Source organism: Coturnix japonica, chromosome 11, assembly GCF_001577835.2.
Source record: "Coturnix japonica isolate 7356 chromosome 11, Coturnix japonica 2.1, whole genome shotgun sequence".
NCBI classification, from domain to species: Eukaryota; Metazoa; Chordata; class Aves; order Galliformes; family Phasianidae; genus Coturnix; species Coturnix japonica.
Window position 1 is genome coordinate 282024 of NC_029526.1, and position 21476 is coordinate 303499.

General features: G+C 44.4%; 1 protein-coding gene across 2 annotated transcripts in view; it reads right to left on the reverse strand.

Annotated features, from left to right (window-relative positions):
• The window catches only part of C11H16orf70 (chromosome 11 C16orf70 homolog), a 31208-nt gene extending 9732 nt beyond the window's left edge, over window positions 1-21476 (reverse strand). Inside the window, exons 1-10 of one of the 2 annotated variants that reach the window (XM_032446993.1) lie at window positions 21366-21476; window positions 21031-21138; window positions 17486-17568; window positions 14605-14688; window positions 11655-11698; window positions 11313-11392; window positions 6836-6930; window positions 3495-3592; window positions 1168-1280; window positions 207-340 (exon numbers count right to left, since the gene is read on the reverse strand). In XM_032446993.1, the coding sequence (XP_032302884.1) occupies window positions 207-340; window positions 1168-1280; window positions 3495-3592; window positions 6836-6930; window positions 11313-11392; window positions 11655-11698; window positions 14605-14688; window positions 17486-17568; window positions 21031-21094 (795 nt within the window). In that variant the 5' untranslated portion in view covers window positions 21095-21138; window positions 21366-21476. The remainder of the gene's footprint in view (window positions 1-206; window positions 341-1167; window positions 1281-3494; window positions 3593-6835; window positions 6931-11312; window positions 11393-11654; window positions 11699-14604; window positions 14689-17485; window positions 17569-21030; window positions 21139-21365) is intronic. The other variant, XM_015873846.2, reaches the window with a different exon arrangement.

Consider the following 21476-nt stretch of genomic DNA (forward strand, 5'->3'; position numbering starts at 1 on the left):
TTAATTTAAACTGATTTGCATCAATTCAGCTTAAAATACTTTTAAAAACAAAAAACATAGCAGTTCAGTCTGGTCTACTGTATGTGAAATTAATTGCTCAGCATCTGTGCCATGTGGAAGTTTAACTTTGCTGGCCCTGCAAAGCCCAAGCCCTGTAGTTAAACTGAGACAGTAACAAAGTCCTGTGCACTATGCAGTGCCCTTACCTTATCTTCAGACTTGTAGAAAACTTTGTGTGGGGACCCCAGAGTGCTCAGCACATCCTGGCACGAATCACCAAAGTACACGCAGCGCTCAAATACCCGCATCTTGGCATCAGCTAACACACCCGGGCCACAGCCTGAGGAACAGGAGGCACCTCTCAGTATCAGAAGGAGCCATCAGAGAGTGTCTGTGTTTTTTTACACATACATCTCACTGAAAGCCCTTAAGTTGCACATACATATCTAACTCAACTTGCCACTCTACCTCAGAAGTGTCCAATTTTTCAATATCATTTACGTTATTACAGTGCGATAGCTCGCTCCTTTCCTAGCACACGAAGATATACATTCCCTATCCTAGACAGCTCTCCACTTCCTCCCTCTGTAAAGACAGAAGCAAAGTAACTTGAGGACATCTGCTCCATTTTAACCATTTTATTATTCATCTCAAGTTTGAACCCTTTCCATTTTTTGCATACCAGAAAAGCATTCTAAGTGCTTCCTTAATACATACACAGCTAGTACTCGGCACAAGAAAAAAGCAGGGCCTGCTAGTAAAAATTGTTACAAACATCTCAACATTTCTTCTTAAAAAGACAATGCATTGTTAAAGTCACTGAAAAAGTCTCATTTTCAGTCAGTCTTTCCTTAATTTCTAAGGTCTGCCAACCTCTGAAAGCACATACAAGGACAAGTTATGCATCAGCCTCTATCATTCTTGCTGCTGATTCCACAGCAAATTAAAGCTGAACTGAATTTGAAGTGAAGTCTCAGGCTGTAGCATCAACGTGCATCCATTCTTGTCAACTGGGATTGCAGAGAACAGCCCTCAATGATGTCTCCCAGGCCAGGAGAACGTGACTGAGTTTTGTTTTGCTTCCAATCGTTTAAAATAAGGTTATTTTTGAAAACACCTACAACTGCACTGCAAAGAGCCTAAGGGTGTTCTTTGTGTCACCAATACCTGCAGTGAGTAGGCGAAGCCGTAAACCTGAGGGTCCAGTCCCGTCTCTCAGCACATCGACGTTCTCAGCATACACATTGCCAAGGAAACAGCTGAGTGGCATCAAGGGAGCCCTGAAACAACCACACAAACACATACATGGGACACAGTCTTCCAATGTACCATTACCAAGTTGATGGCAGTTCGCTGGAACAGAGCATGTTAATTTAGACGAAGCAGCATTGAGCTCAGACTGAAGATGAAAAGTTAAATTTCACATCAGGATTAGAAATCCTGGAGAAAAAGAAAAGGAATAACAAGGTAAGATTCAAACAAAGGACCCTTACTATTAATGAAACCAACAGCAAGTTTCAAAAACTCTAGAAATTACTACATCTAGCTTCCAAATAGCTCCTATGAAGATGTGCCATTTCAGACTTTGTGCAGCAAAATAGAGGTTGTATGATCTTTAAAGGTACTTACTACGTGAACTAGCTACATCACCTAAGTGCAGCAGAAGCATTTTAAACGTGTGCCCTCACTGCCCCTGGTAACCCGTAGTCATAGAAACACAGAATCATAGAACAGCCTGTGTTGAAAAGGCCCACAATGCTCATCCAGTTCCAACCTCTAGCTATGTGCAGGGTCGCCATCCACCAGACCAGGCTGCCCAGAGCCACATCCAGCCTGGCCTCAAATGCCTGCAGGGATGGGGCATCCACAGCCTCCTTGGGCAACCTGTTCCAGTGCGTCACCACCCTCTGGGTGAAAAACTTCCTCTTAATATCCAAGCTTAACCTCCCCTGTCTCAGTTTAAGACCATTCCCCCTTGTTCTATCACTGTCCACCCTTGTGAACAGCCATTCCTCCTCCTGTTTATATGCTCCTTTCAAGTACTGGAAGGTCACAATGAGGTCTCTCCAGAGCCTTCTCCAAGCTAAACAATCCCAGTTCCCTCAACCTTTCCTCATAGGAGAGCTGCTCCAGCCCTCTGAAATCTTAGTGGCCTCCTCTGGACCTGCTCCAAGAGCTCCACGTCCTTCCTGTACTGGGGGCCCCAGGCCTGGATGCAGCACTGCAGATGGAGCTGAGTAGAGGGGACAATCAACTCCCACTCCCTGCTGGTCACCCCTTTTCTAATGCAGCCCAGAACACAGTTGGCCTTTTGGGCTGCAAGTGCACAATGCTGGCTCATATCTGGCTTCTCATCCTCCATGATGTCCAGAACGTAAAAGCAGCTTGTGTAGATAAACCACACACAATCACTTTACTTTCCTGGGACAGGTCTCGTTTTAATTCAATTTCAATAATATTTGAGAAAACTATCCCAGGAACCAGCAAGATACTTTCAATCAAACAGCTGCTTTATTTGTGTTTGATGGGGCTTTCTCCCAGTGGCTGAAGCTGCAGGGCAGGTGCTAAGCTGGCAAACATGTGCAGCACAGCCCTGTATCAGTGCATGCTCTCACTGTAGCACAGCATGGCGTGGATGGACCCAGACAACATTTCTCTAAAGTGCATATTTCTAATTAAGAGACAGTGTTCATGTAAACAAGGTTTCCTCCTTCCTTAGCAGCAAGCTACTGATGCATTAACCTTCTCTTGCCATTAAATTGCAATCATCTAGTTTTAACTTGAGTAGCAAACTCCAGGAACAGAGTTTCTAGAAGAAGCAAAACATCAAATGCTGTACAAAAAATTACTGCGTAGAAGAGGGCAGAACACAATGCCACAGAAAACACTAACTATGCTCAAACACAACTATTCCATCAGTTACCTCATGGGAGCAGTAAACTGAGACAGGGAATTGAAGACATATAGGCTATATGGTAGATTACACATATAGCTTAAGTTTTAAAATAATTTATTTTTATATTGCAAGAGAGTGTAAGACTCTTGGCAGGGTTCTGCCATGATGTAAATGGCACCAACATACTATGAACTGACTGACGGCCTACCACAAGGAGTTGCATTTGTCTAGAAAAAGGTTGTGAGTAGACAAAAAACAGAGTATAAGCAGCATGTAAGAATAATCAGGCTTTCACTACCTTTCCTCCTTCATCTGATGAATTAATCTGAATTAGCCTACAATAGATAGACCAAGCTGATTTCATAGTAACAAGAATCACACCAGCACCTGATAACAAGGCTGGACGGTACTGGTATGCCTATGGTGACTGGAAAGAGGTTTATATATGTAAAGGCATTCTGCATACCTAATTCCTAGAAGACTGAAATAAAAAACTGAGCATATATAATCACATTTAGCATTTGCAAAACCCTACATAAATGAGGAGGAAATAGCGCAAATAGTAAATAATCAAAACTGTGCAACCAGCCATACGCACTTGGTATCCTGCAGGCTATTTCCATTGTAGATGTACATACGTTTCACAGTCGCACCATGTGGAATTTGCAGAGAAGCCAGACCATGCGCGAAGTTAGGCTGAGGAGAGAGAATCACCCTTGTTAACCTTACACAGTAGAAACTCTTCAGGTCAAATATTACATTAGAAATACAGTACATACTTACCAACCCAGGTGAGTCTAACACGTGGAGGCAAAAAGTAAAAATATCCACCCTTGTACATGGTGTGAGTTTACATTACACTACTCAGGGATTCCAAAGTTGGGATGAAATACTCACTACACCGATCCACCAAAAGATGGCACTAGTTTGTCAATTAGCCATGTGTGCAGCGTGTGCAATAAGAATTCAAGTATTCTTGGTTTTACCACCACGAACTAGAAATTTAAGAACATTTGAACTTATAGCCTATTTCTGAGAACTTAAATACAACCTATTTAAAGGCTGAAATTCTTTTTTCTCTTCTACTGCATTAATTTAATCCTTTTAACACTGATGCTGGTTTGCAAAATGCCTTTACCTGGTAAACACTCACTCATTGCATAGATCTTCTGCTCTACTTATCATCACATTCTTACACTTTCAGACCTTTGGTACAAAAACTGAACTTCTTAGGAACTCAGCCATTTAATTTACAGATGCATTTGCAACTCGTACAAGAAAAGGTACTTTCTTGGGATATTCTATTTGGATTATGATTAGCTTTCAGCTTTTCTCCTTCGGATAAGGATGGAGGGGAATGCCAAGAAGGCTACTGTCCTGGTTATAGGCCACCCAACCAGGATGAAGAGGCAGATTCTACAAGCAGCCAGCAGAAGTCACACAACTGCTCATATTTGTTCTTGCTGGGCATTTGAATTTACAGATGTCTGCTTGAAATATAGTAGAGCAGAGAGAAACGGTCTAGGAAGCTCTTAGGGTGTGTGGAAGGCAGCTTCCTGACACAGCTGGTAAGAGCCTGCCACAGGAGGTGCCCCACTACACCTGCTGTTTACAAAGAAGGACTGGTGTGATGGTCAGAAGCCACTTTGGGCGTAGTGACCATGAAACGATACAGTTCTCTGCTGTTGCATAAGTCAGGAAGGGGGTCAACAAAAATGCTACTTTGGACTTCTGAAGGGCTGCCTAGGACACTGGTTAGGAGAGACCCTTTGGAAACAGTTTACCAACTTTGGAATAAGGGTCAGTCAGTTCAGGAAGAGTACAAGGAGGTTGCTAGGATATGCAGAGAGAAAAGCATAAAGAAGAAAGCCCAGCTAGAATTTATTTGGGCCGCTATTGCAGAAGATAACAAAAAATGCTTTTACAAATACATTAGCAACAAAAGGAGGACCAAGGAGAATCTCCATCCTTCATTGGATGCAGCACCAAACATTACCAGGGATAAGGAAAAGGCTGAGATACACAATTCCTTCTTTGCTTCCATCTTCAACAATCAGACCAGTTACGCTCAGGGTACTCAGCCCTCTGAACTTGAAGACTGCAATGGGGAGCAGAACAAACTTCCACGCTTCAGGAGAAAATAGACACCTTCTGCTCCACATGGGGCCAGATGGGACCTACCCAAGGGTGCTGAGGGAACTAGCACAACTGATTGCAGCCCTTTGATAATCTGAACAGGGGACTGAGCACTCCCTCAAAAAGTCTGCAGATGACACCAAGTTGGGAAGAAGTGCTGATCTGCTTGAAGGTAGGAAGGCCTTACAGAGGGATCTGAATTGGCTGGATCAATGGGCTGAAGGCAATTGTATAAGCTTCAACAAGAACCAAGTCCCAGGACCCGCACTCTGGTCACAACAACCCCACACACAACTACAGGCTTGCGGCAGAGTGTCTGGAAAGCTGCATGGCAGAAAAGGATCTGGGGGTGTTAGCTGACAGCCAGCTGAACATGAGCCAGCAGTGACCAAGGAGAACAGTGGCATCCTGGCTTATATATTCAGAAGAAGAGCAGCCAGCAGGACAGGGAAATAATCATGCCCCTGTACTCAGGCTGAACTTCAAATACTGTGTTCAGTTTCAGGTCCCCCACAGCAGAAAAGACAGTAAGGCCCTGGAATGCATCCAGAGAATGGCAAAGGAACTGAAGGGTCTGGAGAACAAGTCTAATGGAGAGAGCTGATGGAACTGAGGCTGTTCAGTCCAGAGAAGACAAGGCTTAAGGTAGATCTCATCCCTATGCAACTCCCTGAAAGGAGGCTGTAGCAAGGTAGGGGTCAGCCTCTTCTCCCAGGTAACTACTGATAAGACAAGAGGCTGCAGCCTCAAGTTGTACTATGGGAAGCTGAGGTTTGAGATTAGGAACAACTTCTCTGAAAGAGAGGTGAGGTGCTGGCATGGGCTGCTCAGGGAGAAGAGGTGTCACCATAGAGATACAGCAGTGATGGACATGGTTAGTTGGCACAGTGCACCAGGGTTACAGTAGACAAGATCATATTAGAGGTCTTTTCTAACCTTAATGACTCTAGTATTTCTGAACTCAGCTGACCTTTATTACTTCTAAATGATTACTTGCCCTAAACAGCTCCATGCTTTCTCATATGTTGAAATACAACTTCTATAGAGCTAAGCCATGACATGAAAAAACGCCACCATGGTGGTTGCACTCTCACACTTTGATTTGACCCTTTTCTGTTTTATTACCGGTTTCATATTGCACACGTTCTTTTTACTGAGGACCACAGACAATAAAAATGAAAGCAGCCCCAGCCTCAAATAAAACTAGTCCTCGTTTGTTTTTATTAGCACAGGTGAAAATCACAAAAGATGTGATTTTATTTCCAAAGATTTCAGAAAACAGTAATGCATTCAATCATTCAGTAATTCATGCAAACATTTCGCCAACTGTGCCAACAGGCATCACAAACAAAGCCCATTCACTTGGCTTTCTAAAAGCACACACACTGAAGGACACTTAAGACAAAAATGTATTTCACAAACCCTGTCCTAGATTTGTTGCATAATTGCTATGACGAGATTCAAAAATATCTGATAAAAAAAAGAGCTCCACATTAGATTGCTTAATATTTATTTATTTGCACAGAGGGAGCTCGTATTTTTAGCAGATTCTTTTCAACAACACAATTATTAGCCCTGGTGCATGATACAAGCAAAAGCTCTAAGTGAGCGTAGTCTGCAAAAAGGAGGAAAATGTTTTAGTGCCAAAATGAATACACAGCACAAATAAGAGCACAACTGAGGATTTTAATTTCTTCCAAATTACTAGTTTCTTTTACTTGCAGGCTAGACACGCTGTAGGTAATATTTTGCAAGTACCATAGAGACAAAAAGACTATCCATTAACCAAGAATGATTGCTGACCTCGTACTTTGGAGTTTCAGTCCAGGAGTCTAGCTGAAAAGAAAACGACAGTCCTCTGAAATTGAGGTGAAAGAGCTGTTCAGCTGAATTATACACTAAAAGAAAAAAAAAAGAAAGGAAAAAACAGTTGCAAAAATTGACAAAATTCCATAGCAGTTCAGATCTAACAGCACTTTCATAGCAAGTCAATTAATTTACCAGGTCTGAGGATGTGGTTGGGAGGAACACAATCACACAGGGCACTAACTGGTTTGCTGCTCATTTGTTACAGTCAAAAGACAGCAATAAAAAAATCTTAACTTTATTAAAGTAGGAGTTTAACTTTATTAAAGAGGAGCTATATAAGCCCATAGGCACTAATATATCCCTAATGATGCAATTATACAATGCAACAATCACTTAACATCATTAAAATAGTTTTAGCAGCAACTATTACCACTAAATAACTCTATTTTCTGCTGTGTGACACTTGTACAGCACTGCCCAAGAGGTGTTTCAAGCGCAGGAGCCCAAAATGTTGGTCAATTTGGTATTTCACACCTCTGGAATGCAAGCTCCTCAGTCCAAGGGAGAAAAGCTCAGAGGTCCCTCCTTGTCTTTACCAAGGGGAGCTCCAGCTTGCATGCCCCAGTAACACAAGAAGGAAAGGCATCAGACACACAAGTCCTGATCCGTTTGTAACAGTAATTAAAACTAGTATCATCAGAAACATTCACTGATAGGCCAGCTTTTAAGGAGGATAATACATCAGGGCATGCACAGACTTCCAGTTGCCATCATGTCATGAATATCCTGATTTACTGCAATTAATTGCTCAACATCACCTATAAAACAGCAATAAAAGTGACCCCACTGTTTACTCTGATGAGACATTGTTTTGTGAGACTGTGGAAAGCTTAAAAACAATGCCAGGAGACTGGCAGCTCAGGAGCAGCTCTGGAACCGATGCTGCTGGGTTCAACCTGCCCCTGGTAGCTGCTGGGTGGAACACAGTGTTCCTCTGACACACGGAAGCTGGATCATTTGAAGAAGGGATTGAAAACAGCAGAGGCAAAACAACAAAAACACCACAATGAAGAAACCCCGCAGCAAGAGAAGCTGCTTTCCTCCACTTATGCAGTTGAAATTTGGTTCAGTGCTCTTTTTCTTATAGTTTCACATTTAAGAAAACATAGCAACTTATCATTTAGAGAGAAAAAGTATTTCATTGTGGCTTTGTTTTTGTTTGTTTTTAAAACAAAGTGCCTTTTAGATGTTCAGCTTCGGAGACATGTCACAAGATAGCCAGATGATGCCAGACTGCCCAGGATAGAAAAATAATGGTTAGGCAACAAGCACTAAGCTTTCAGAAGTCATCATTTGTCTTTGCTGCAGAATGTGCTGGTTAAGAGCATTTTCCCTGTCCGTCATTCACAGCAAAACGTGTGGGGAGAGGGAAATGTTTTGATCTGCAGGAAAATTACACAAGTCTCTCTCATGTGATAAATTATGATGCATCTTTTCCAAAGCCCACAGCCAGCTGGAGAAGTGTTTTTCCCCTAGTCATGCCAAGTGTGATATCTGATTATACACATCACATCGATTCCCCACCCCCTGTAATGTTTGTTGATGTTGAGGTTTAAAGGGCAAGGAACTTACTTATCCCTAAGGTCTCTCATATGTCCCTCAAGATCCTATGTCACAAATACCTGTGTGGGTTTTTTAGCTGTTAGAGGTTTTTCTGGATTCTTTTTGTTTGTTTTTTGGTTGGGTTTTTTTGGTCGGTTGGGTTTGGTTATTTTGAACTCACTACCCAGGTACCCTGCAGACTAACTCTGCTAGAAATTGCTGAATTTGCAAAAGGGCTGCTTTATTCTGGGAGAGGGAACGGGAAGGAGTCTGCCTTCCAGGAAAGCAGCAAAGTGTGGGCAGCTGGGAAAAGTTCCCATAGATCTGGATGGGACAAAGCCACAGCTACCAGCAAAGCAGAGCCAGTCCTGACCAAAACAGAGGTAGAGTCAGGAGTCAAGTCCCATTGGTTTCAAGAACAAGACTTTTCTGGCACCCCAGGAGAACCTGGGCAACCTCTGAGAGCTACAGAGCTGGAGGACAGGGATCTTCCCCCTACAGTAACTCCATTGTGACACTCTCTCTGACAGCCGTTCAATCCCACAACCCTTACCCAGTGCTTGGGCAAGCAGCCACATCCACAGGATGTGACTGCAACAGAACCACTGGCAGGAGCAAGCACTCCCCAGGAGGAGCTCAGGTCAGGAGACCGTGGAAAGAAGATGGAAAAGTGGTATAAAGCCTTGGTGTTCATGAAGCTGTTGAAATATGAGTGCTCCGAAGGTCAATCAGCTCCATGGCAAAGATACTACATGCTCCAAAATCAACATCAGCCAAAGGTAATGAAGATGATTAAAGTTTTTCTGTTGACATTTCCTTTTTCTAAACCACTGATTGGGCAAAATCAGAACTTCTCAATGAAGGTTTCAACAAGAAAAAAAACCACAAAAAAACACATAAAAAAAGCCTAACACTGCTGCCTTTTGAAATATCCTTTGAAACTAACACTGTGTCCTGTTGCAGCAAAGTTCTGCTGCAGCCACCTTGGTTTAAGGGAAATCCAATATTCTGTTATGAAATTCTAGTGGATGTTAACACAGAGACAAACAGAATACTCTTCATCTTGGAGAGTTTGCACTGGCTTTTATGGGAAGTAACAGTACAACGGAGAGAGAGATGGCTGTGTTATACTGTCATTCATAGAGACTGGCTTGTGGTCCTTTTGTCACACTGCGATGGGGAAAAACCCATCCTCCCTCCCACATCCTGAAAACTACTGTGTTGTGTGTTTGCATGGTTTTGCCTTTTCTGTTTAAGGAATCAGAAAAAATAACCAAAACTTTGCACTGAGTGATACACCTCAAACATTCTTTATGACCAGACTGCTTACTAGAGAGCACTTACTCTAAGTAAGTCTGTTAATGGAACATACTGGATTTCCAAAATTAAAACTGAGCAAGCATTTACACACTAGTGAAGCAGTGACTGAGGCCAACAGCTTAAATAGATTTGCATATCTACATGTCACCAGGTGAAAACTATAATCAGATTAAGCAAGTTTTAATTGAATGTGCCAGGTGCATGAGGATCTGGCAAGCATGAGAACATGTGATTCCAAACTACATATTTAAGCACTTGCATGCTAAATTAATACAGTAATATAACATGCTAGTCCTATTATAAACAGTGCTTACAGCTGAGATGATTATTTCACAACACCACAATTTTACATTAATTTTTTCTGAATATTTGCAAACAGTCTTTGTCACAGAACAAATCAAAAGTTACTAATTGTCAAGGGCATGGAGCCACATTTACCCTTCCTAAACTCTATGAAGTTCTTGTATATACTATTGCCACAATATTAACTATAGATCTCAGAGTCTGCCCAAAAGGAAGTGTTAATATCATGACTGAAGTGAAATTTAAAAAGGCTTACTCTGATCCTTGGAGTATTACAGCTTGAAATCTTCAGAACTCCATTTATCTCCATCTGATATGCAACCACTACAGCAGGCTTTTGTGCAACTATATTACTTTTGCCACAAGCCCCTCCACAGTTAATAAACCCTGTTTTGTGATGTGCAAGAAACCGCCTGCAGAGAACAGGCACAAAGACTGGACGTGCAACCACCAGCGACCACAAAAAGTTCCAGTCTTTCTGGGATCACCCTGACTACTGCAAACAGACCCAGTCGAGCTAAAAATAGAAAAAGATATTCTCAACCACATGTTCAGCTTCTTTCCCATTATACTCATTTGGGGCTCCATTTCTTGAAGGTTCCTGAGCAGTTTAGAAACATCTTCCTCTTCTATTTTACCACTTGCTTATTTTCATCATCTAGAAACCCCCCAGATGAATTCAATTTTCACATGTAAGCAGAGGACTGCCATGGAGGTGTTAAAAGCCAAGTAGCTCTGTAAAAGGGTTCAAGTCACGTTACAGAAACCTGCCCCAGTCCTGCTCATACTGCCCGAAGGCTTTGCACCTCCCAAGCACACCCAGCAGCAGGAAGGAGGTGCAGAGAGATGCAAACTAAGTTTCTCAGAGCACAGAGCTCCAGCAAACTGTTCCAGCTCTACGTGGAGATCAGCTCAAATGTCTGTATGGTCATGGTATACTTAATCCCTAAGGACAGTTAAGAGCATACCACGCAGAAAAACGTGTAAAAACAACAGTAGCAACAACAAAGCTCAGAATTTTCTGGTACTGGCAGTTCAAGAGAGATCGTTAATGATATCTGAGAACAGCATTCTGTGCCAATGACTCTAGCTATAAAAACATGGCCACTCTGGAACACAACTTCAAATTATTTGAGAACAGAAATCTCTGCAGATTTCTCCAGGCAGACGTACACAGGAAAGACTTTAAAGAAAAAGATCACTCAATGTAGGTGTACTTCTCATTCCCAGAAATATTTTGACTTACCTCCTGGATGCGTTGCTCCAAACGACTGATCAATTTGTTCTATGGTTGGAGCAATTGCCTGAGAGTTAAAATGGACACCACTGAAAAACAAAATGAATCTGCCCTAAGAGTACTGAATGGATGATATAAACGTTTACTAAAGGCAACAACGCATTTAAATTGGAGAAGTCTCCAAGACCGAAGGAAATTAATAACCTTCTTTAAATACAGCATTTGGTTATCCACATTTATTTATTAACGGTTATTGTTTTCTTAATGAGAATGGTTGAAAAATGAATTCAGAACAAAAAGGAGCGGAACCAGTCATTGGAATAAAAATAACTGTCAGAGATCTCAACTTACCAATATTTTAACTTCACCTTAGTCAAGTCATAAACTTCAATCACCTGAAACATAGGAAACAAACATTACCATATTTGCACACCATAACAGAGGCAAACTCTTGTCAGAAGGCAGGGAAGGCAAAGCCAGCTTGTAATGCTTGGTCCTTCCCCTATCAGTTCTGCTAGGATAAATCTCAGACTAACAAAACTCCACGAACTCATTCAGCAATAGCATATCCAAAATAGCACTGAAGAACAGCTGTGGACTCAGCGTGGTACCCCTGGATCCTGCATAGATTAATACTGATGTGTCTCTCCTCTAGCATGCCAGCATCTTGATTTCTACATAGACTACAATTAGGCAAGACCAAAAGTAAGCCAGTTAGAGCACCCTCTAATGAAAACCAAGCAGCAGGCCATCCTTTGGGTCACTGCTACTACCCTGAACAACGCTTTTACAGGGCAGCAATTCTTAGTGCTGACTGCACTGCTTCCACTTCCCAACTTTTTTATTCTTTTTTTTAAAATAAATACAGCAAAACTAAGCAGTAACATTCCATTTCCATCTCTCCAAGCATTGAAGAAAACACAAAGAGTAACCAAAGCCATAGTACATATTCTAACACATATATTAAATATTTCACACTTCACTGAATGTTCCAGGGGGCTCCCCTGAAGTCATTAATATGCATGTCAATACTAAGTATGGCTCTTTTGTGCTAAATACATGATTGCAAACTGGCATTCAAGACTGATTTTATGTGATTTTTGGGTGACTGTTACTAGATTTCTGGGGCTACGCTGGGCATTAGACAGATTATAAATCAGCAACTAATCATGGTCAAAAAAAATCTTCTTCCACCCTACAGTCATGTTCCTCTGTCTGCAGGAATAGGAAGATCGTAATTGCTGTGAAGAAAAAGTGCTCTTTATGCTTTGGAAGGATGCACTGTTCAGCTAAAGCACAAAGCAGAACTCCACAGGGATCTTGCCTCTGTGTGTGGCTGTAAGGCCTAAATGTATCGCCAGCTAAGAAGGAAGTCCTGGTTTGGGGAGATGCCTGGTGAATAACCCTACATAGAGCTACTTGCAATGCCCCAACCACTATATAATAAAAAATGAAAGAAAAGATAAAATTTAAAAATAAATAAATAAATAAATAAATAAATCAGTGGTATGCTGTTGACTCATAAAAAGCAGGAAGAGTTCTCTGAATGAAGCATGTCCAGTTTGCTTGGAAAGCCCACATTTCAAGACACAACCAACAAGCACAGCACAAAACACATGACTTTAAAACTACAGCAAAGCTACCCTAAAGAAGAGCAAACAGATTTCTCAATAGATGTTCTCCTGAAGTTCTGCTGAACACAAAGAGACAGAACAGAGAGCAACAAAAGAGAACAGCCAATGAAGGGCAGTGTGTTGCAGCACGAGGTGCCCACTCCATGGAGAAAGGTGCTGCCATTAAGCACCAGTTTGCCATCAGCCCTGTTCCCACAATTTGGGTGGTAGATCAATTCACATCAACACTGCTTTTGGCTTACAGCAGAGGAAGAAACAAGCACAACTCTGCAAAATTTAGATCTAGTCCAAAAATCTTGTTAAAATCACAAACAACACAGACTGAAGAAACAGTGCAACAGGCCACAGCACCAGAAAACAACTCATTTGTGAAGCCATGGAATATTAGCTTGATTCATTATACAGGATGAACAAACAACTGAGAAGACCGAGAACAACTGCCTGTCTACACCACTAGAAGGCAGTTAGTTGGCCCAGCAGAGTAAAATCTGCTGTTTAGTCACACAGGCTGTTTGGATGGATCCTACTAAGTACAGATCACAGATGTGCCTAGGTGTCTTCTAATCAGCCATAATAGCACAGCACTATAAAACTAACTTCCTCTGCCCATAGGAGCTGGACAGGAGTCACTGCAGTAACATTCACAGTAGAGCAATGCTTTCACAATCTGACCCAAACTCTTCCACATCAGCTACAAACTCACATAACACCTGCATTGCTCTGGTTCCTGCATGTTTTTGTACAACAGCACTGAAGTGAAACCAAAGCAAAACCTTTGGACACAAAGTCTATGTGTCTATAGGGCTACCTGTAGTGATTCAACAAGCAGACAGTGACATTCAAGTGACTGGAGAGGAGTAAGGTGTCTGCTTGGAGTGATTCAGTTTTGGGTTCCACCCCCTCAGAAATCAAATGGTTTTTTTGCCAAGATTTCCTACAGGTGTAGGCTACATTGATAAAGATTACATTTAAAAAGGTCTATCTGGCAAAGAATACATGAGATTTTAATCAGGGAAGGCAGTTGCAGCTCTGACTGTTGCAGAGCCTTGGAGTATGGATGTGAGCACCACACTCCAAAGTTAACTCAAGGGTAAGCACAGACTTTCCGGCCTCATGTTTAACCCCACACTTCTGCTTTCAAATGCTAACCATCCAACAGCTTGGCAGCTGCAGTAGAGCACTCGCACACCATTAGCCCCACCAGCCCCTGGGCACTGAGAAGAGAACTGTGCTCAGATGGCTGTTTGCCAAAGCCTGAATCTGTGATGATCCCAAATACCGAGGAGATACAGAGATTTTAAATGCTGCAGTTATGAAAGCTTTTTAAAACGCTGTAGTGATTCAGCCATATCTCTGCAGTCCCATAGTGATCCATTTCACATTACTTTTACAACAGACTTTTGGAGATCATAAATGCCATGGGAGGTTAGCAACCACCCACCCTTTATTTTGCTTCTTAACTACGTACAGCATCCTAGAGAGGCAGAACAGTACTCGGTCACCTGAAAGAGCAGATGTGGAACTGCAAAAAAGAAATGCAGTTCATTATCACAAGGCAACATTAAATGCATAAAAGGTTCACACACTTATTTACACTACTTTAACTGTCAGCATATCCCAGGGCTTAGTCTCACACTCTTTTCTTTGCAGGAAGGGTGTTTAATTACCTTAAGTCTCTGATTGAAAGCATCAAACAGCAGTTTGATTCCATCCTGAGTCAGGTTAAGGATGAGGTCGTGGCTGAGAGGTGACTGCAAAACAAGAAAAGCTGTTAGGCCTGTAACTTCAAGGCTTCTCCATTTAGATATACAATCAGTGTACAGATAGGTTACCTAGGAAAAAACAAAACTGCCTCAGAAAACAATTGTTTGTTCAGTTAATATGTATAATGCAAATACATTTGGCCAAAGCTTCCAATGCCTTCTTACAGCAACAAATAGGGTCCATCTTCCATCAACAAATAGAGTTTCTGAATCTCCCAGAAGGGCATCTGTCCATTAAGTTGAGAGGGAAAATAAGCGTCCTCAGAAACATCACACATCAAGCTTAGTATCACACACAGGCATCACACAGGGGCAGTCTGCCACAATCCTGGCACATGGAAATAACAGCACATCTCACATCTTGTGTCACAACATCACTCAACAGAAGGATGGCAAGAGAGCTCTCCACTTCAGAAAGCCAGGAGTGTCAGTCTTCTTCAGACCTGAAAAGGAAGGCTTCAGACTCTTCCGTTGTGAATTTTGGTTTCCTTAGTTACCGTGAATCATAATACCTCAAGGCCTAATTTGCAATCTGCTGGAGTCAGTAGGAGACATTCCACTGGCTTCCCTGTGTCTGGACAGGCTCCACACTACCTCGGCCTGCTGCGAAGCTCTGGAAGCAGCTCACTTCTGCACTGATACAACTCATGCATATACAGCCTGCTGGTCCCAGTTCAGCTACTTTATAGTCTACTATGCAAAACACACTTCACACTTGCTTTGAAAAGCTCTACCCTCCATAACTGCCTGCTCAGGAGGAAAGAGGTTACATGAGGGGCTGGTGGCAGTACTCATGCCCCAGAGCTGCTCCAGTTGGTTATCTAGCAGAAGACTGACACAGAATGGGACACTGGGGGTACATTCTAGCTTCTGTATGAACAGCCACATCATACAGCCCTACTTATGAATTAAGCAATCTTAAAACTGCTACTCTACATCTTTGTTCTACTGGAGGAAGTCTGCATTTTGACTGCCAGAATCCTAGGTTTCATCCCAAACTGCCTCACCTCCTTGCTGCCATGCCAGCACCATAGCCTGCATACTTTTGTGCAGCTCCCACCCCTTTCTAATCCACATCCTCAGCATCACATTGCTAGGTCCAAATGATCCTGAGGGCTTTCGAGCCCCTGTACTGCTGATTCTCCTTCTCCATTCCCTTTGCTTGCTCCCCGCATGCTATCTGAAGCCCTAACAGCACCCTACACAGCATTAATACTTCACTCATAGTTGCTGACAAAACTCTTGTATTATAGTCTAGAATTGAAGCAGCACTGACTTAGAGCCACGAGTAAGGTCTAATTCTGATCCTAGGAGGGTTGTTTTTTTCCTTAAGTCCCTTACAAAATGAATTTAGAAGGGCTACAGATTCAGCAAAAAAACTGTGATGCGTTACATTTAAAATACATATCCCATCTCAGAGCTACCACACTGTTGATCTGCATCTCATTGGTTTCTAAGCAGGCTATTCCAAATCTAATGAAAGCATTGCAAGTACTTGTGAGTGGGTGAGGAAGGAAAACACAACTGAGGAAAAGTCCGCTAATTAATTATCTTAGCCAAATGCTCCTGTACTCCGCTGCTACAAATTTAGTTCTTGTGACTTTCAACATGCAAAAGAGAAGCTCAGGTATGAGGAAGGAAGGTACCAGGCAGCAGGGGAGAGAACGACCTTCCTAGAGGAAGAGACAGATGGGCAGCCATGCTTCCAGTCTGCACAAAGCTGCAGAAACAACCATCATCAATGTACCAACACAACTCCAGAGAAAGGAATTGAGGAAGAGACACAAAGGCAATTCAGCACACCGCTGAAAATGAACAAGAGTTAAAATTCTTTATTTCACAGAAAAGGGCTCATAAAGATTTGGCGCCGTTTGGGCATCCCACTTACGTCAAATTAAAAGGAGAGATGTGGGCAGATTTAATTGCATTTAATTGTCGTATTAATTTTTGAAAGGGAATACTGCCAGAGTTCTAGAATTAGAAATGAGATGGAACAACTTGAACTAAGTAAATGCCCCATAAGAGGTGCAGGTCCATCATGCCTTCTAGCACAGGACTGCTCACCCTGTGACTCTACAAAACCAAGAGCAACAGCAGCCTCACTGCTCATCTAAACAAGCCTAGATATAATTCTGGGACATACTGCAATAAGACAACTAAAGCACCTCTAAATGCATCAAGTACATGGAGCTACAATTTCAACAACCAAACACTCAGTCATCGTGAAAGCCAGAAATACACATGATCTGAAACAGAAGGGGTAACTCATCTAATTACATGAAATAGGTATCCAGCAGGGAACCACCTGAGCTGAGCTTGTTCCTCAGCCATTCAGTTCTCACTGCAAATAAATGAGACCTCAACCAGTACTTCAAAAATAAAATTAAGTGTTGGCAGACTTTACCTTTTTCCTGACACAAAAACCTACAACACATGCATTTCACATAACATGCTTGGGGCCTCCTCTGCCCCATACTGTTTTCCCTTCCTTCAAAGTAAAGTCAGTATATAATACATTTACTTGATTCAGCACAATGGTTTCCCCTCTAGTCCTCTTTTGGACAAAGTCAAGCATATTAGGAACTAATAAATCCTCAATTACAAAGAATGATTAACGCATTAACAGATTATTATACTTGACACAAAAATGATCACACCTCTGATGTGATCCAGTTCTGTTCTGAGTAATACATGTGCTATCACAACACAATATCAATGTGGGCCATGGCACCCTAATTGCGAGACACAACGAGGTGAGTGATGTGACCAGACCATCTGTACTCACCTGCTCGCTGTAGAGAACCTGGACGTTCTTGATAATACGACAGTGCTTCTGGAGAATCGCTACGGCCTGAGCCAAAGGCATTCCTGCAAGAAACAACAGCGGCATTTCCCCAGTTCAGAGACTGGCTCACCCCATGTTTGGGCAGAAAGGTTATGGATGAGGCAGAGTCATCACTGGCAAACAGCGCATTAAGACACACAGGCACGCAATCAACCAAAAAGCCTATCTGACTCACACTATCAGCACAAACCTGTGCTCTAGAACAGAAAGGCCATTGTTTACCCACCAACTTGCAGCACACAAGAAAAGTTGGGTTGGCAATCCAGTCAACAATATGACAGCACAGAGCAAATACCTGCCGGTGTTAGTCAGTCAGCATTCTCATGCACACTCCACAAGTTCCTGGGCGCATTTTATGGTGTATCTTTCAGTCAGGCTGGATAAAAAAACAACATATTCACAGCAGCTCTGCTGCTGCAGCTGTAGGAAGGCACTGTGTCTTCTCAGCTTACAGTTCCCTCAGCACACAGCAGCTTCTAACAGCAAGCAGACGACACATTTGACGAGGAAAAGCAAATGAAGATAAAGATACTCCAGCTGCAGCTCCAGGGCCTTTCCAAGTGGCGTGAGATCGTGCTCCTGGATTTGGCATTTAAAAGACAGAGCACGAGCTCATAATTTCAAGGTTTTATCCCTCAGTAATTGCTGCAAGTCAATTAAGATTTAGTTATCTGGCATTCTGTTTACATTCCTCATCCTTTTCTTCTGTACTTCTAGTTAAGCTTTAAGCAAATTGCCTCTGCTAGAAAACTTCAGCAGAGGAGCTACAGCTTCCTTGAGCTAACAGCTCAGGTATTGGAGCTCTCAGAGAGCAGCTATGCCCTTCACAGCACACAGAGCTCCAGAGCACCTTTTAGATATTACTTATGGAAAAAAAATGAAACTCTCTTCAGCTGTAAATCACACTTCGCTCCCTCCATCAGCACCAGCTCTGCTTTAACTCTAACACTTGGCAGCACAGCGCTAACCTGTGTGCCTGTCACTCCTGTACAGCACAGCCCTGCTGGGATCATGGTGTCCAGCTGTTTGATACATTAGACCTACAACGATTCCATCTGCAGATACCACACACAAATGTTTCTGGTGAAACTGGTTCCAAAAGCGTGAGCTAGTAAGAAAAGCAGAACAGCTGGCTGCACCTACAAGTTCTACACCAGAAAACACTACAAATTCCAAGAGTGCTCCTTTTGAGTATCCATCAACAACAACAACAAAACCAACACGTACAGAGGCACACAATTAAGCAGAACTGCTTCCTATTCACCAGGAAACAGCAGCCACTGTGCAGCCTGAGCAGCTGAACTCTGCAGCCTGCTTGAAAAAGACAGTTCAGTGGTAAATAGCACTTCCAAAATGGAACAGCCTCCTGCTGTTGCTTATGATTCTAAGACCAAAGATGCTGCCGTGAAAGTCACGCATCCCTTAACCCAGCAGAAGCTGTGCTTCCAAAACAGCAAAGGTGATTTCAAAGCATGAGACTTGTTTTCAAAGCCAGTATTTCCCAGACACTTGCAGAGCATAAATTCATAGCATGTGCCAGCAGGGCTCCCTCAGAAATCCACGTGGTGGAACACAAAACCAAGATGAGTTTGTAGCCCAACATAACTGCTGCAACCGCAGGTCTGTGAGCGTGCAAACAGCTCACATGATGCCATTACTCAGAGCTCTCTCACGCTGCAAGAAAACAGACATGGGCTGATCCCATTCTGTTTTGCTGAGAATCAAGCAGATTCTGCCATGCAAATATGCATTAAAGCTACAAACAGGAAGCTAAGTTCTCCAGGAGCAGCCCCCAGAATCCAAACATAGAAGGGACAACATCCTCCTCCACCTCCACTAATAGAGAGCCAAGGGAAGAGGGAGGAATCTGGGGTAGTTCTCTCCACCCTTGTGGCACTGACACCCTGATCCTCAGCGGAAGCACTGATGGGAGCTCCAGCCCTCTGCCTTTCTGAAGGGGTAAGACAAATCTCAGTGCACAAAGAGAAGCAAAACCCTGTCAAAAAAGAAAGTATAAAAGGCAGCAGAAACATACGTGTGCCTTAGAAATTACACATCTAACACTAATAACACAGCTACGGGCACTACAAAATAAGGATTTAATTGTCCTCTTTCACACAGCAGGAATGTAGGCTGAGAGGTGCGGTGAGCCGGGCAAACAGCTCAGCACCACACTGAGCCTTGGCAAAATGTTTCAAGCTCTGGTCACACGGTGAGTCAACAGAGCAGCCAGAAACAGAATCCAAGAACTCATAGGAGAAGTTCTTCCGGCATTTCCCCCCAGTCACCTCCAGTGCAGGCACAATGCTGGGAGCCACGCAGAAGGTCAGGAGTGCTGCTATGAGTGTGGATGAGAGCGGATTTACATGGGTGCCAAGAGAAACACTGGGACAGCACAGATCCCGCTTTCAGCAGCACTTCCACAGCCAGAGTCTCCATCAGCCAGGACACAGCACCACAAGCACAGGGCAGTGTCCTGGTGCCGAGTCAGCCTTCTGCTCCGTACCACCAGGTCATGCTAATTATACGTTAGACTCATCACGTGGTGGCTATATTTACTCCAAGAATTACAGCTGAGTTTCCTCCCTCTCACATCTATACGTGTGTACACACAGACATAAACACAGTATGTAATTTTAGCCATGAGACTGTGTTAACGGGCTTCTTTGGGGGGTTCTTGGGTAAACAAGAGTCATGGCTCCATACTCCTCTCTTTCCTTTTTCACATCTTTTTGAAGTAACGACATTGGGAGTCAGCAAAGCGTACCCCCCAGCAGTGGCTATTAACACCATTTCAGATCGCACCTGTTTTCAGGCAATGCCTGACCCAGAGGGCGGCAGTGCTGCCCACGGCAGAGGGCTGGAACCAGGCAAGCTTTGAGGTCCTTTCCAACCCAACCACGCTGTGTTTACACGAATCTGCACCCCTAAGGGATCACGGACCTCCAGGCACAACGTGAGGGCACTGGCACAAGGAGACCACCGAGATTTCTGAGAGCGGGGCACTGTGCTGACAGGCCTCCAAAGCTGCTCTAACGCTCCCTGAGCCATCAGGCTGCACCCAGCCCTCACCTCGCAGCAGCCCTCGGTGCCCGCCGTCTCCCACGAGCAGTCTCAGCTCCAGCCAGGAGCACGGGGCACACACACAGCGTGCAGGCCGGCACCGGGCAAGGAGGGGAGGGGGAGAGGGGATGTCAGGCTGGAAATCAGGACAAGGCGGCGGCACAGCGGGCACGGGGCACAGCGGGGCACAGCACGGCACGGCCGACGGAGGGGGAAGGGAGGGGAGGGGATGGAAGGGGGGAAAGAGGGGATGCACCGCGACGTCAGACAAAGGGAGGCAGCGAGCTGGGGGGGCGGGGGGGGGGGGGGGGGAGCCGGGAAACAAAGCGGGGCGGCACTGCATGGCCACACAGCGCGGGGTGGGGGGGTTAAAAGGGGGACGGGGACGGAGAGCCGCGCAGGGCCCGCGGGCACGGACTTACCCAAGGTGAACTCCCATTGCTCGTTCCCCAGGGAGCGCTCGGGAACCACCTCCAGGTCCAGCATTGGCGCGGAGGCCCCGGCGGACGGGCAGCGGCGGCGCCGGACCCCTGCGGGGAAGCGGGGAGGAGCGGGGGGGGCCGGCTGAGGGCTGAGGGCCCGCGTCCCCCGCCCCGCGGGACCCGCGCCGTCGCAACAGCGACCGGCCCCCCGACCCTCCCTCGCCGCCCCCCTGCATGCGGCCCAGAGCCGCCGAGCCCCGCGGCACCGGCGGAGCACCGGCTGTGAAAGGGGGACGCGGCCCCCTCCCCCCCCGCCCCGCGGAGCCGCCACTCACCTCACTTGCGGCTGCTGAAAAAGCGCTTTGCGGCCGTCGTCAGGCGAGGCCGCGCCGGGGGCGGGGCGGGGGAGGGGGCGGGGTCAAGGCGTGTCCGCGCCCCAACGCCTC